The 15,168-nt window shown below is 36.3% G+C and overlaps 1 protein-coding gene and 1 pseudogene across 1 annotated transcript; one reads left to right on the top strand and one right to left on the bottom strand.

The window, feature by feature from the left end:
- The first annotated feature begins 1,092 nt into the window (after window positions 1–1,092).
- On the top strand, window positions 1,093–2,023 carry LOC138069393 (olfactory receptor 2J3-like; annotated as a pseudogene).
- A 4,117-nt stretch (window positions 2,024–6,140) lies between these two features.
- LOC138069557 (olfactory receptor 2B11-like) lies at window positions 6,141–7,079 on the bottom strand. Its single transcript, XM_068960888.1, has one exon. It carries the CDS (start codon window positions 7,077–7,079, stop codon window positions 6,141–6,143), a length of 939 nt encoding a protein of 312 aa, XP_068816989.1.
- Between the last annotated feature and the right edge of the window lie 8,089 nt (window positions 7,080–15,168).

Here is a 15,168-nt window from a genome sequence, read left to right as displayed (position 1 = left end):
TGATGGGCATGGGGACTGCTTCCATGTTTTGGCTATGGTAAATAGTGTTTCTATGAACACTGAAATGCATTTTGTTGAATGATCATTTTCATTTTTCTAGATATATAACCAGGAGTGGAATTGCTGGATCATATGGTAGGTTTAGTTCTAGTTTTTTGAGAAACCTCCCTACTGTTCTCCAACTTACATTCTACACTAACTTACATTCCCACCAACAGTTAGGAGTGTTCCCCTTTCCCCACATCCTCGACATTTGTTTTTTGTAGACTTTTTGATAATAAACATTCTGACAGATGTAATATGCTCTCTCATTGTTTTTTAATTTGTATTTCTCTAATAACTTGTGATATCAAGCATCTTTTTATGTGCTTTTTAGCCATTTTGTATGTCTTGGGAAAAATGTCTCTTTAAGTCTTGACTCATTTTTTTTGATTGTTTGATGTGGAGTTGTATGAGCCGTTTGTATATTTAGACATTAACCCCTTGTGAGTTGCATTATTTTCCAAAAATTTTCTCCCATTCCATAGCTTGTATTTTCATTTTATCAATGTTTCCTTTGCTATACAAAAGGTTTTAAGTTTAGTTAGTTCTCATTTATTTTTGCTTATATTTCTTTTACCTTATGGAATTAATCCAGGAAAATATTGCTGCAATTTATGTCAAAGAGTGTTTGGCCTGTGTTCTCTTCTAGGAGTTTTATGGTTTCCATTGTTATGTTTAGGTCTTTTACCCATTTTGAGTTTATTTTTGTGTATGGTGTGATTAAGTGTTCTAATTTGATTGTTCTAATTTACATGTAACTGTCTAATTTTCTCAGCATCACTTGCTGAAGAGACTATGTTTTTCCATTGTGTATCTTGTCTCCTTAATTGACCATAGGTGTGGGTTTATTTCTGGGCTCTGTATTCTGTTCCATTGACCTAAATGTCTTTGTGCCAATACCATGATATTTTGATTATTATAGCTTTATAGTATAGTCTGTGGCCTGGAATGGTTATTCCTACAGTTCTGTTCTTTCCCCTCAAGATTGGTTTGGCAATTTACTTTCCTTTTATTTTGAATCTATGTGATTCTTTTATCAGGTAACAAGAAATGAATGATAATGGAAAAAATAAATGCAAGCTCTGAAGGCTACTTTGTTCTACTGGGTTTTTCTAATTGGCCTCATCTGGAAGTAGTTCTCTTTGTGGTTGTCTTCGTGTTCTACTTGATGACTTTGACAGGCAACCTGTTCATCATTATCTTGTCATACTTGGATTCCCATCTCCACACTCCCATGTACTTTTTCCTCTCAAACCTCTCTTTTCTGGACCTCTGTTACTCTACCAGCTTCATCCCTCAGTTGCTGGTCAACCTCTGGGGTCCAGGAAAAACCATCTCTTATGCTGGTTGCATGATTCAACTTTATTTTTCCCTTGCACTGGGAACCACTGAATGTGTGCTGTTGGTAGTCATGTCCTATGACCGTTATGCAGCTGTGTGTAGACCCTTGCATTACACTGTCCTCATGCACCCTCGTTTCTGCCACCTGTTGGCTGTGGCTTGTTGGGTAAGTGGCTTCACAAACTCAGCACTTCATTCCTTTTTTACCTTTTGGGTACCTCTGTGTGGACATCGCCAAGTGGACCATTTCCTTTGTGAAGTTCCAGCGCTGCTTCGACTGTCATGTGTTGATATCCATGCTAATGAGCTAACCCTCATGGTCATGAGCTTCATTTTTGTTCTTATACCTCTCATCCTCATTCTCAGCTCCTATGGTGCCATTGCCTGGGCAGTGCTGAGGATGCAGTCAACAACTGGACTTCAGAAAGTCTTTGGGACATGTGGAGCCCATCTTATGGTCGTATCCCTGTTTTTCATCCCAGCCATGTGCATATATCTACAGCCACCATCAGGAAACTCTCAAGATCAGGGCAAGTTCATTGCCCTCTTCTATACTGTTGTCACACCTAGCCTCAACCCTCTAATCTACACCTTAAGAAACAAAGATGTAAGAGGAGCTGTGAAGAGACTAGTGGGGTGATATGAGCCTCTATCCTTGTAACATTAATGGTACAATGGAGCATCTCTTCAATGATTCATCCATCCATCCATCCATTAGCCACTCTTTCATTTACTCACTCTCTCAGGACTTATTGAGCATGTACTATTGCAAGGTCACAGAGTTCATTGTAGCAGATATGAATTAAACACAGACTGCCTGAATACCAATCACTCTCTGGTGGAGAAAACAACTATATAAAATCAAGATTGAACTCAATATTAGATTTTTCCAATGGCACGAGCCTAATAAAACAAAAGTATCTTTTTCGTAATTGAAAATGAGATATGGAATTGTTTTAAAAATTGATTAAAGAGCAAGTATAGTTCCTATGGAAAGGTGATATTCAAAATCTTAAAAACCTAGAATATATCTTTTAAAAAGTATTTTATTTATTTACTTATTTTGGCTGAGCCAGGTCTTCGTTGCAGCACATGGGATCTTTAGTTTAGGCATGTGAACTCTTAGTTGTGGTATGTGGACTCTTAGTTGAAGCATGTGGGATTTACTTTTGACTAGGAATTGAACCTGGGTCCCCTGCATTGAGTGCATAGAGTCTTAACTATGGGACCCCCAGGGAAGTTCCTAGAACATATCTTTTGATTTCTTGTGTTTTAGGTAGAATTCATCAAAAATTTGTTTGCTTTGGTTTAATTAGACACATAATGAGATACTTCAAATCATTTCTCCAAAAATGTTATTCTTTTTTGAAAGTAATTAGTATTGAGAGGAATTTTGGTCTATATTCTTCATTATACCATTATCAATAGTACGAAAATAAGTTTTATGAATCAATTAAGAAGGTCTCTGAAATAATGCAGCCATAGTAAGCATCTTATAGTTTTCATTTTTCAAAACAGTGAGAAGTATAAAGGAGACGAAAATAGTTGTAAAAATGCTATATAGCTCATAAGGTAATGGTCATCATAGGTATTGATAGATAAGAACATGGAACACCTGCTTAACCTAAGAAGCAATGAAGAATATCTGAAGCAACCAAGCAGGCTTTGCAGTTACTATGCCATGCAGATTTGAGGACACTTCTAGTGTGAAGGAAATCATAGTTAAGCCTTTTTGATTTCTCCCTTAAAGCCTGTCTCAAATACATGTCTGCATTTTTATAACTAGTGGTTACAATACTTTGCTGTCTTCCTTTTGTTCTTCAGGAAAGACTTGCTTGGCCGAGAAAAGAAGAAAAGTTTTTTGATTAGTTTCCTTGAAAAGGCAATCTTGAGATTGCTCATGCTTTTACATCAAGTATAGAGTACACTCTAACCTTCATATATAATATGTTTCTTTCAACAGCGCTTCTCAGTGGCTAATGAGAATATTCTTCATGCTGGAATATACTGGACATATACGACTACTGTGAAGTAGTCTAGAGTAACAGCATATATCTCTGGCTTTCCCACTACCACTATGCTCAATGTTCTTTATCCTTAAAATTTTTTATACATTTTCTTTAGAAAGTCCTGATATTTCAGAGCTTGGAAAACACTCACAATTCTGAAATGAGTCATGTTTACAGGCTTAGAAGGTGGTAGATAATTTAAGGAAGCAATCCGAACAGCTCTAAAACAGTCTCTATAGCTAAGCTTATGACACAAATTTTGCTGGGTTTTGCCATCCAAACTAAATATTACCACATTCCTATGTGTTTAAGACTAAGTTAGACAAAGGATATATTTAATAAAAATGATCAGAGATATCATTTAACATCACAAAATTTTAAATTTCATTGCTCTGTGTGTGTGTGTGTATGTGTAAAATTTAAAAACTTTTTTGGGCATTCAGCCATCAGTCAAACTTTAAAGTTATTTAGAATTTTTCCAAACTGCTGCTGCTGCTGCTGCTAAGTTGCTTCAGTCGTGTCCAACTCTGTGCGACCCCATAGATGGCAGCCCACCAGGCTCCCCGTCCCTGGGATTCTCCAGGCAAAAACACTGGAGTGGGTTGCCATTTCCTTCTCCAATGCATGAAAGTGAAAAGTGAAAAGTGAAAGTGAAATCGCGCAGTTGTGTCCAACTCTTAGTGACCCCACGGACTGCAGCCCACCAGGCTCCTCTGTCCATGGGATTTTCCAGGCAAGAATACTGGAAACTAGACATACCAAAAATCTATTTAGTTTAAGAACTCGACCAAGCACCAGAAGATCTGTTCTTTATAAAAAATTAGATATGAGTTCCAACTGATTCTTGTTCAGGATAACATGCAATTTTCTAACCAATAGTTTGCTTAGATTTTGATCATACCAGAATAATGTCAGAAAAGTTCACATCACTGTTATTTTTCTTGCTTGTTAATTTCTTCATTACAAAGCTGTATTTCTCATCATATTAATTCTATACTGAATAATTACAAAAACATTTAATTTGCTTTAAAATATGTAACTAATTTTGTGAAAAAGTGTTAAATTGGGTGTGAGTCCTGAAACTAAGTTTAGCACATTTAACTTTTAGCGATACAGATTCTGAGCATCAAAAAGATACTTATATCGTTTGAAGTAATCAAGCTGCTTTACACCCTAGAAATACAAATTGTTTCTTTCTCATAATGGTTCTTGCACAGTTTCAAAAGGCATTTCAGGCTACCCCCGTATGTTTCCACCTTGTGGTTCATTATTAATATCAGTACCTTTTCCTCTCATTGATTCAGAAAGTTCATGCTTATGATATTTAAAAGGAATGTTAAGAAACTCTCCAATGCATTTCCCATATATTTTATTTATTTTAATATTTAATGATACATTTTTTTAGGCAAAATAAAAATGCTGTTCACTTGTTTGTTAAACAGGAGTCACAATGTGTTTTTAAAGAAGCAGTAGCATCTACCTAAGTTGAAGCTGATAAACTTATGAGACTCATGGTTGATTTAAGGTGTAGAGTGCCTTACAGTGGTGCCATGCTCTCATTTAGACAGGGCCAATCTTGTAGAGAGTGTCGGGATGTTTCTTAGGTGACTCAATCAAGGAAGTTCACTGGTGAATGTTTGCTGTGATGATTAGCTTGAACACATGAGTTTATAATTTATATTATTGCCTTCTTTTCTTTTACTACTTAGTGCAGTTATGATTTCATTATCTACCCACCAGAATAGAACTATTTTTAATAGTTTGCACAAATAAAAGGGTGCTGTTACTGGTGCATATTAGCCAAGTATCACCCTTGCCTAACACCATTTTAGAAGAATATGAGGAATGTGACATATTTTGCAAAAAGAACATCTAACATGAACTAAGGAAGTGGGAGACAAGAATGAGTTATTAAAGAAACCTCTATATACCTAACCTAATGGTTAAATATCAATAACCTCAGATATGTAGATGACACCACCCTTATGGCAGAAAGTGAAGAGGAACTAAAAAGCCTCTTGATGAAAGTGAAAGTGGAGAGTGAAAAAGTTGGCTTAAAGCTCAACATTCAGAAAACGAAGATTATGGCATCCAGTCCCATCACTTCATGGGAAATAGATGAGGAAACAGCAGAAACAGTGTCAGACTTTATCTTTTGGGCTCCAAAATCACTGCCAATGGTGACTGCAGCCATGAAATTAAAAGATGTTTACTCTTTGAAAGGAAAGTTATGACCAACCTAGATAGCATATTCAAAAGCAGAGACATTACTTTGCCAACAAAGTTCTATCTAGTCAAGTCTATGGTTTTTCCAGTGGTCATGTATGGATGTGAGAGTTGGACTGTGAAGAAAGCTGAGCGCTGAAGAATTGATGCCTTTGAACTGTTATGTTGGAGAAGACTCTTGCGAGTCCCTTGGACTGCAAGGAGATCCAACCAGTCCATTCTAAAGGAGATCAATCCTGGGTGTTCACTGGAAGGACTGATGCTAAAGCTGAAACTCCAATACTTTGACCACCTCATGTGAAGAGCTGACTCACTGGAAAAGACTCTGATGCTGGGAGGGATTGGCGGCCGGAGGAGAAGGGGATGACAGAAGATGAGATGGCTGGATGGCATCACTGACTCGATGGACGCGAGTCTGAGTGAATTCCAGGAGTTGGTGATGGACAGGGAGGCCTGGTGTGCTGCGTTTCATGGGGTCGCAAAGAGTCGGACACGACTGAGTGACTGAACTGAACTGAACTCTCACTTGGAAGTGAAAATGCTCCTCATGAGATTGCCCAATGCCCCCTTTACATCTTTATTCCTCAGAGTGTAGATGAAAGGGTTGAGTGTAGGAGTCACTACTCCATAGAAGAGAGCCATGAACTTGGGTTGGTCCCTTGAGATGGAGGAGGGGGGCTGAAGGTACATGCTAATGGCTGGACCATAAAATAGGAAAACTACAATGAGATGGGAAGAACATGTCCCAAAGGCTTTTTTTTTCCTTCCCCCCAAAGATTTAATCTTAAATACAGCATGTCCAATGCAAGCATAGGAAACAAGAATTAAGCATAGTGGTACAGCTAACAAAAAAAAGCATACCACAGAGAGTGTGAGCTCATTAGCACCCTTTTCGCCACAGGCAGTCTTTATGAAAACAGGAATCTCACAAAGCAAGTGGTCCAGGGTATTGCGACCACACAGTGGTAACTGTAATGTAAGAGTGGCCTCTGAGACAGCATAGATCATTCCACTTAGCCACACGGTGACCACTAATAAGACACAGATGTGCCGATTCATGATGAGGGTGTAGTGTAGAGGCTTGCAGATGGCCACGTAGCGATCAAAAGACATAGCAGCCAAAAGCAGACATTCTGCGCCCCCCATCATGTGGAAGAAATAAAGCTGAACAGCACACCCCATATAGCTGATTGTCTTAGATGTTCCCAGGTTAAAGAGCATCTGAGGGACAGTGCTTGTGGTGTAGCACATGTCCAAAAAGGAGAGGTTGGTGAGGAAGAAATACATGGGGCTGTGCAGATGGGGATCTAACTTGGACACCAGAATGATGGCTATGTTTCCCATCATGGCCATGGGGTATGTTATAAGCAGAAAAATGAGTAGAGGAAGCTCTAGCCAAGGACGGTCAGCAAAGCCTAGTAGAAAAAACTCTTCGGGATGGCTTTTGTTAATCAGATCCATTATTTTCAGTTTGTTTCACCTGTGGCAGGGAAGTGGCAGGGAGGGTAGAAAGGTTTTGAGAAATGACAAAACACAGTTATGCAGTGTGCACAGTTAAGCATCTGGTCATAGAAGATTGGCTACAGTAAATTGCGTAGAGGTGATAACTTAAAATATATGACACCAGGTGACTTAATTGCTTTTCATGACATTACAAAACAAAGGTAATCACTTTAAGCGAGTAACCCAACCTTTCTGAAACTGAATTTCCTGCTCTGTATAATAAAGATGACAATAACTATATCCTTAGGATGTAGTTGTTGTTCAGTCACTCAATCATGTCTGACTCCTTGCGATCCTGTGGACTGTAGCCCACCAGGCTCCTCTGATCATGGGATTCTCCAGGCAAGAATCCCGGAGTGGGTTGCCATGCCCTCCTCCAGGGGATCTTTCCAACCCAGAGATCAAACCCAGGTCTCCTGCATTGTAGGCAGATTCTTTATCGCTGAGGCACTGATAGGATTAAATGCCAAGAAATGACTGTTTCAGATACTCCAAAGTAATGATTTTCATACTTTTTTTGCATAAATATTAGCTGAAGAGGCAATTAAAGTTTATTGGTTTCTATATCCAGGTGTCTGATAGAGAAGATGTGGCTTGGGGCCTAGGAATCAGATGGTTGTTTTATGAAAACACTATGCTATTAATACAAGCCAGTACTGAAATATTAAGAAGAATAAAAATATTGAGGTAACAATAGCAAAAATAGGAGTCAGACAAATTCTAATACTGTAAGACTTATCAAGATATCCTTTCCAGATTCAAGTATATTATTATAGCTGAATAATTGTATCATCCCCATGGGGACTATGAAGGCTGGTTTTATTAAAATCCATCTTTGTAATTTAGAATTGAGCAAGAAATGTAAACATTTTCATGTCAGTTTCCTGAAGTATAAACTGAGAGAATTTAGCTATGACATATGTTTTCTCATACTCAAAAATTTGTTTTGGGATGTAAATTTTCTTGCATAATTACTTCATTCAAACTGGACATTTGACTTTTTATTTTAAATTTTAATTATCTGTCTTATAAGAATTTTTCTTTATCAAGTGAGCTTATCATGCAACCTTTATGTCCAGGAAAGTGGATCAGGAGAAAATTATCTATTATAATTTAGCATCAGAGATTTATTCATAACTATAAATTATTTTACATCCTGAGGCTATATTTCTTTAAATTTTTTTTAAGGTAAGAGGCATAGTGTAACAACAAAAATCAGCTAGCTGAGTAAAGCAATACTTTGAGAAAGTTAATAATGTAATGAGATTTTAAAATACTTTTCCTTTAGTTTCACGAAGTGTGTTTCATGAAGTCTGTAATCTGTCAAGTGAGAAATATTCAGATGGGAAGTTAGAGCCGTGTATCCTGGTGACAAAATTCTGAGTTACTCTGACAATTAATTATTGGTTTAGAGACAACAGATTATATCTATAGGGTTGCAAAGCAGTTTTCACATTCTCTATTTCATTAAATCCTCAAAGCCTTCCTGTGAGGTGTCACATGAAGCTACTCAGGGTTAAGATGTCATTATGACTCTTTGATTCCACACTGTCCCTAGGTCAGATGTGTGTAATACAAAAGTAAAATGATAGTTTCAAGTAATACTTAATGAGCCCTGTGTGCCAAACTTTACAGGAAGCATTTTATACCTTTTAAATCATCTAGTAACTATTCCCAAGTCCTCTGATAAAGGAAACTTTAGTACCCGTATTTCAAGATATTATTAATCATTCATCACTAATGTCTACTAATGACTAGGGAGGTTCTCAAGATCAAAAAGTGAGAATTCCTTCAATGAGGTAGACAGATTATAAGACTGTAGATTCAGGATTTCAAGTTTCCAAGATGTATAATTAAGCTCTAGGATTGTATACTAGATCTCTAATCTTTTCCATGCCATTCTCATATTTCATTACTGTTAATTCTTGGATTCCATGACTTTTTAATCCTACTTTTTAATCTACTTCCAGTGAGTTTTCATCACTATTTAACTATATAGGGGTCTATTTATCCATGAATGTTTAAAGTCACTTTAATAAAGCATTGGACTATTTCTTTTGATTTTTCCTTTGTATCTCCACTAACATTTTCATCCTAGTATATCTTTTTGTTCATAATTTTCATCACAATATTTTATTATATTTACAGTGGTTATTAAGTTATGTGTAGGAAAATACTAGAGAAGAAAGAAAAGTTCTTAATCTGACTTTAAAACATCTGGATGAAACTTGTGGACAAGTCAGTTCATCAAATTTTGACTATGTATTAAAAATATTCACTTGATTGAATGAAAACTTCACATTTCACTCAGGTATTTAGTATCTGTCAGTTATACTGTTTATTAAAACTTACATGCATTTAAGTTTGGAATGAGAAAGACTGATTACGAACAGAAATCTAGTTGCTCTCTATAGGCACCAAACTAGTTATTTCCAAAGTTTCGAGATGTCTCCCAGAAATGAAATGCAGTCTGTTTTCCCTACATATGTTAGGTACTGTGATGTACACAGATTACAATCCTCCTTAAGAATGCATAGTTTAAAAAATAAGTGTCTTTTTACTTACCTTATTTAGATAAGTACCACCTAATAAAAAAGGGTTTAGGAAAGAACACACTTGAATTTTTCAAATTTTCAAAGAGAGAAAGTGTAGTATGCAGAGTTGACTATTTAAGAATTAGCTTCAGAAGTGTGAGTTTACAATTTGATACAATGCTGCCAGAAAGAAAAGAGCCATATTTATGAAGACAATATGGATAATATCAGGAATGCTTTGTGAGTGTGCAATTTTATTATATTCCTAAGACTCTTGAGAATTGTTTTTAAACAGTCCATTTATGCTTATCCCAGATGAGTTAGCAGAGAAATTTCCTTGGGACAGGGGTCTCTGTGGATATGCTTCTTTTGTATAATTAGTTGCTTACTGAATTGAGGTTGGTAGCAAATCTCTTCTGTTGTTAGGTTTGCTCTATTTTATTTTTTGTCTTAGGTTTTTTTAAAATGAATTTTTATTGGAGTATAGTTTATTTACAATGTTGAGTTAGTTTCTGCTGTACAGCAAAGTGAATCAGTTATAATATACATATATCTGTTCTTTTTAGATTTTTTCCAATATTGCAGAGTAGCGTTCTGTATGTCATCCAGTAGGTCCTTATTAGTTATCTATTTTATATAGAGTAGTGTGTGTGTTCATCCCAAGCTCTTAATTTATCCTTCCCTCCCTCCTCTACCCTTTGGTAACCATAAATTTGTTTTCTAAATCTGTGAGTCTGTATTTTGTAAATAAGTTCATTTGTATCTTTTTTTTTTTAATTCCCCCATGTAAGTGGTATCATATGATACTTGTCTTTGTCTGAATTATGTCATTTTTTAATGAACTATACACTTGGCCTTTTTATTCTCCTGATTGTTCAGCAGGTAACTATTAACACAGACACATAGATACAACTTTCCAAAGCATACATTAATTTTCTAAGACAGTGCAATTTAAATTTATAAGAAGGATAAAACACTTTTCTGACATCCTCCAAAGTTTACAGGGCTTTTCTTTCACAATGGAATTATTATTTCTTATTTTCATGTGAAACATTTCATGTTACTTTCCTTAATACTGACTTATGTCATTTAAGATGATAATTTCCAGAAAATGGCATTTCATTCTTTTTAATGGCTGCGTAATATTCCACTGTACATATGTACCACATCTTCTTTATCCATTTATGTGTCAATTGACATTGAGATTGCTTCCATGTCTTGGTTATTGTAAACAGCATTGCAATGAATATTGGGGTGCATGTGTCCTTTCAAACCACGGTTTTCTCTGGATATATGTCGAGGAGTGGGATTGCTGGATTTTTAGTTTTTTAAGGAATCTCCATTGTGTTCTTAGTGTCTGTACCAGTTTACATTCCCAGCAACAGTGTAAGAGGGTTTCCTTTTCTCCACACCCCCTCCAGCATTTAATCTGTATAAGCTTTTTGATGATAGCCATTCTGACCCATGTGAGGTAATAGCTCATTGTAGTTTTGATTTGCATTCCTCTAAAACAGCAATGCTGAGCATCTTTTCTTGCGCCTCTTGGCCATTTGTCTGTCTTCTTTAGAGAAATGTCTATTTAAGCCTTATGCTCAGTTTTTTTGATTGGGTTGTTTTTTTTTTTTTTTTTATATTGAGCCATATGAACCATTTGCAAAGTTTGGAGATTAATCCCTTGTCAGTCACATCGTTTCCATATCATGATTTTTTAAAGTTGAAGCATGATAGACATACAACATTACATTATTTTCAGTTGTACAACATAATGACTCGACCCTGTATCAGGAAGATCCCCTGGCGGAGGACCTGGCAACCCACTCCAGTATTCTTCCCTGAAGAATCCCAGGGACAGAGAAGCCTGGTGGGCTACTTTTCATAGGGTCACAAAGTCAGACACTACTGAAGGGACTTAACGTGAATATAGTGGGAAAGGATCACAGTAAATCCAGTTACCGTTGGTCATTATATAAAGTTACAAATTTTTTTCTTTTTGATGAAAGCTTTTTTTTTTTTTAAGATTTATTTATTTATTTAATTTTTTGGTTGTGGTGGGTCTTTGTTGCTATGCATAGGCTTTCTCTAGTTACAGTGAGCGGGTGCTATTCTAGTTGTGATGTGCAGGCTTCTCATTGTGGTGGCTTCTTTTATATCAGAGCAGAGGCTTTAGGTGCACTGGCTCAATAGTTGTGGTGCACAGGCTTAGTTGCTCCATGGCATGTGGACTCTTCCTGGACCAGGGATTGGAACTGTGTCCCTTGCATTGCAAGGTGGATTCTTAACCACTGGACCACCAGGGAAGCCTGGAAGCTTTTAGGTTTTACTTACTTAGCAACTTCCAGTTTCTCCATGCAATGTTATTGATTATAGTCCACATGCCACACATTTCATTCCTGTGGCATAATTTATTTTATATCTGGAAGTTTGTTACCTCTTGATCCCTTTTATGCATTTTACCCACTGCTAATGCTCCTCCCCTCTGGCAGTCACCAATATGTTCTCTATATCTATGAGCTTTGCTTTGTTCATTTGTTTTATTTTGATTCTACACATAAGTGAAATCATATAGCATTTGTCTTTCTCTGTGTGACTTATTTCCTTAGCATAATGCTATCAAGGTCCATCCATGTTGCTGCAAATGGCAAGATGTCATAATTCTTTTATGTCTGGGTAGAATTGCATTGTATATATATACCACATCTTTATCTGTTTATCTATCAAAAGACACAAGTTGTTTCTGTATCTTGGCTATTGTAAATAATGCTGCAATGAACATATGAGTGCATATATCTTTCTGAATTATTTTTTGTGTGTGTGTGTTTCTAAGTCTTTAATCAAAGTAAAGTAAAAATTAAACATTGCTAAGGAAATGAGTGTTTTTGCCAAGGAGCAAAGACATAGATTATGGAAATGGTTGTACATTGATTTAACTTGTATCTGTCACTGTTTCTCTGAATAATTTTGAAGGGATATTTTAAGATACTGACACAGTGTTGAAATAGCATATTTCAAAGTTAAAAAGAAAAGAATATTATATATCTTCATGAACTTTAACATATAAAAATGCATTCCTATTTCAGTGAGTACCTACTTGGCCAGACTCACCATCAGATACTCTGTATCTCTGGTTAGTATTTTTGCCAGCAGCTCAAATTCCATCTTCCAAATCCTTACATATCATCATCTCCTAATCTCCTTTCAGGTAACTAGATGAATGGATGGATGGGTGGATATATAGATAGCTTACATTCAATTATATCTTTATTCCTTAATAATTGTTTATAGTGAGATTGCTGGTGGGATTTCTTTGGAAGGAATGATGCTAAAGCTGAAACTCCAGTACTTTGGCCACCTCATGCGAAGAGTTGACTCATTGGAAAAGACTTTGATGCTAGGAGGGATTGGGGGCAGGAGGAGAAGGGGACAACCGAGGATGAGATGGCTGGATGGCATCACTGACTTGATGGACGCGAGTCTAAATGAACTCCAGGAGATGGTGATGGACAGGGAGGCCTGGCGTGCTGCGATTCATGGGGTCGCAAAGAGTCGGACACGACTGAGCGACTGAACTGAACTGAACTGAACTGAAGCAATGTGTGAGAGATTGAAATAGCTCAAAATTATACTGTTTTTTCAGTCTCAATGTGTTCCTCCTCCTTTATTTTCTTTCTTAGCAAATGGCAGTATCCACACATTTATTTCATTTAAAAACTTACTGAGTAACTACAGCATACTAAGCACTGTGACAGGCATGGGAGATAAAATGGTGAATAAGTTGGGACCCTGGCTTCAGAGGCAATTATAGTGAAAGCGTCTTAAATAAAATACTAAGTGCGATGATGAGTTTAACTTTTCTTCACTACTCTGGACCTTTTCAGCTCTAATACACAGAATAAGTTAATCATCAAAATGTACCTCTTGGCTATCTCTTATATGTGAGTCCTCCTCTTGTCTCCCTCTACTTCCCTCGTTCATGCTTCAATATCTCTCTCCTGGTCTCTATTGCTGTTCTCATAATCAGCCCTCTTAATTTTTCTACTTCTATTTTCAAACAGCCAAATAATGATAATGTTCTGTTTCCCTTTCTCAAAGTTCTTTTAGCTTCTGTTATCTAGGATGAATTAGTGTTTTCATTTTCTCCAGATAAATACCAGTATTTTGAATTGCTGGATCATATGATAGTTCTGCTGTTAATTTTTTGAGACACCTCTATACAATTTTCTATAGTATCTACATTGGTTTTCATTCCCATAAATAGTGCTCTGTTTCCTTTACTCTACATTCTTGCCAAAACTTGTTATTTCTTTTTCTTTTGAAAACAGCTTGACATGTGAAGTGATACTGTGGTTTTGATTTGCAGTTCTCTAATTATTAGTGGAGGGCTTCCCAGGTGGCTTAGTGGTAAGAAATCCACCTGCCAAGCAGGAGATGAGGGTTCAATCCCTGGGTCGGGAAGATCCCCTGGGGAAGGACATGACAACCCCTCCGGTATTCTTGCCTGGGAAAGCCTACGGACAGGTGAGCCTGGCAGGCTACAGCTTGTGGGATCTCAGAGTTGGACATGACCTGATGACCAAACAGCAGCAGCAGAAACAGTAATTAATGATTAAATCAATTGAATGTCTTCTCATGTGTCTGTTGGCCATTGGAGTGTTTTCTTCAGGAGAATGTCTATTTAGAACTACCTATTTTTCATTTGGATTGTTTGATTTTTTGATATTGAGTTGCCTGTGTTCTTTGAACATTTTGGATATTATTTGGATAAACCATTAGGTATATGATTTACAAATATCTTTTCCCATTCTGTAGTTGCCTTTTTATTTTGTTTGTGGTTTCCTTCACTGTCCAGAAACTTTTAAATTTGATGTAATCTCATTGGTTTATTTTTGCTTTTGTTGCCATTGCCTTTGGAGTCAATCCAAAAATTATTGTCAAGAGAGTTCTCAAGGACCTTACTGCCTATGTTCTCTTCTAGGAGTTTTATGGTTTCTGGTCTTACATTTAGGACTTTAATCCACTATAAGTTTAATTCTGTATATGGTGTGATTAGATGTAATAGTCTGATTCTTTTACATGTAAATTGTCAAGTTTTTGGTCTATTCAGACTTATAAAACTTAACAAAATGTTAATGCCATAATAGATTCCTATTAACTTGCTTTAATGCTTAATAAATCATTAATTTTTCTAGATTAATAAGCATACTTTAAAATAATAATCTCTAATGCCTATATATAATTCCTGCCTATTTCTGTAGCATAATTGTTAAGTGGTTATTTTTGCATATTCAGATTATTTCCATTCTTAATTACTGTACACACATATAAATAATAACCACAATGTATTATGTTTTGGTCAACAATGAATTGGATAGTTTTTGATAAAATGCATATTTCTGGTAAAACACATCTTTGTCATTAGTGAACATCACTACTATACCCTGACTGTAGAATTTTCACAGTCTTTCTCCCCCTCAGCTTTTAAGAGATAAAACTGACAAATAAAATTGTATACAAAG

This window comes from Capricornis sumatraensis, chromosome 22 (assembly GCF_032405125.1).
Source record: "Capricornis sumatraensis isolate serow.1 chromosome 22, serow.2, whole genome shotgun sequence".
In the NCBI taxonomy this organism is placed as follows: domain Eukaryota; kingdom Metazoa; phylum Chordata; class Mammalia; order Artiodactyla; family Bovidae; genus Capricornis; species Capricornis sumatraensis.
This window is presented reverse-complemented; position numbering and strand designations above follow the sequence as displayed.